The sequence below is a fragment of the Merops nubicus genome, unplaced genomic scaffold (genome assembly GCF_000691845.1).
Source record: "Merops nubicus isolate BGI_N331 unplaced genomic scaffold, ASM69184v1 scaffold36988, whole genome shotgun sequence".
NCBI classification, from domain to species: domain Eukaryota; kingdom Metazoa; phylum Chordata; class Aves; order Coraciiformes; family Meropidae; genus Merops; species Merops nubicus.
In genome coordinates, this window is record NW_008628372.1 from 21,613 (window position 1) to 22,222 (window position 610).

At 34.4% G+C, this 610-nt stretch overlaps 1 protein-coding gene across 1 annotated transcript in view; it reads right to left on the reverse strand.

Moving 5' to 3' along the window:
* DMGDH (dimethylglycine dehydrogenase) overlaps positions 1-610 on the reverse strand; it is a gene marked incomplete at its 3' end in the record, with an annotated part of 30,725 nt that overhangs the window by 21,585 nt on the left and 8,530 nt on the right. The window contains exon 3 of the mRNA XM_008946630.1: positions 347-445. Coding sequence (XP_008944878.1) covers positions 347-445 — 99 coding nt within the window. The remainder of the gene's footprint in view (positions 1-346; positions 446-610) is intronic.

The following is a 610-nucleotide window of genomic DNA, read 5'->3' on the forward strand; positions in this document are numbered from 1 at the left end:
GTATCACAATCAATCCATTCATTCCAGATCTGTGATGCTATTTTAACTCCTGTACCAAGCTAAAGTTGCAGATTCTCAGTCTGCTAAGCTTCCATCACATTTTATGAAAACTATTTCATTAAACTTCAGAGGGACCTAGGAAACTATCTAAAATACTTAGTGTCTAAACACCAGATGACAGCAAAGAAATGGAGTCAGGATAATATATTTCATTAAAAAGGGAGCCTACGGATGAACATGTCATGAACACAAACATATACAATCTGTCAACTCGAAACTTTTTTGTTAGACTATTAGTAAGGTTTGAACTGATATGAGTTAATATCCTAATGGCTAACAAGATTACCTGTCCAGTCTCTTCTTCCAGGTTTTCATAGAGTTTAATGCTGTAAGAATGGATTTTCTTCAGGTTTATTCCAGGATGAAAATAAGTAGTTAAACCAGCCTCAAATAAGAAATAGGAACAACAACATAGAGATATGATTAGAAATGCAGTGTTGCCTTTCCCTCCTTCCAACTGTCATTCAAAAAGGAACTGTCAAGATACTGTAAAGAAAAGCAACACATGGATAGAGCCAACTGCTACAAAAATAAAAATAAAATTCTTTCC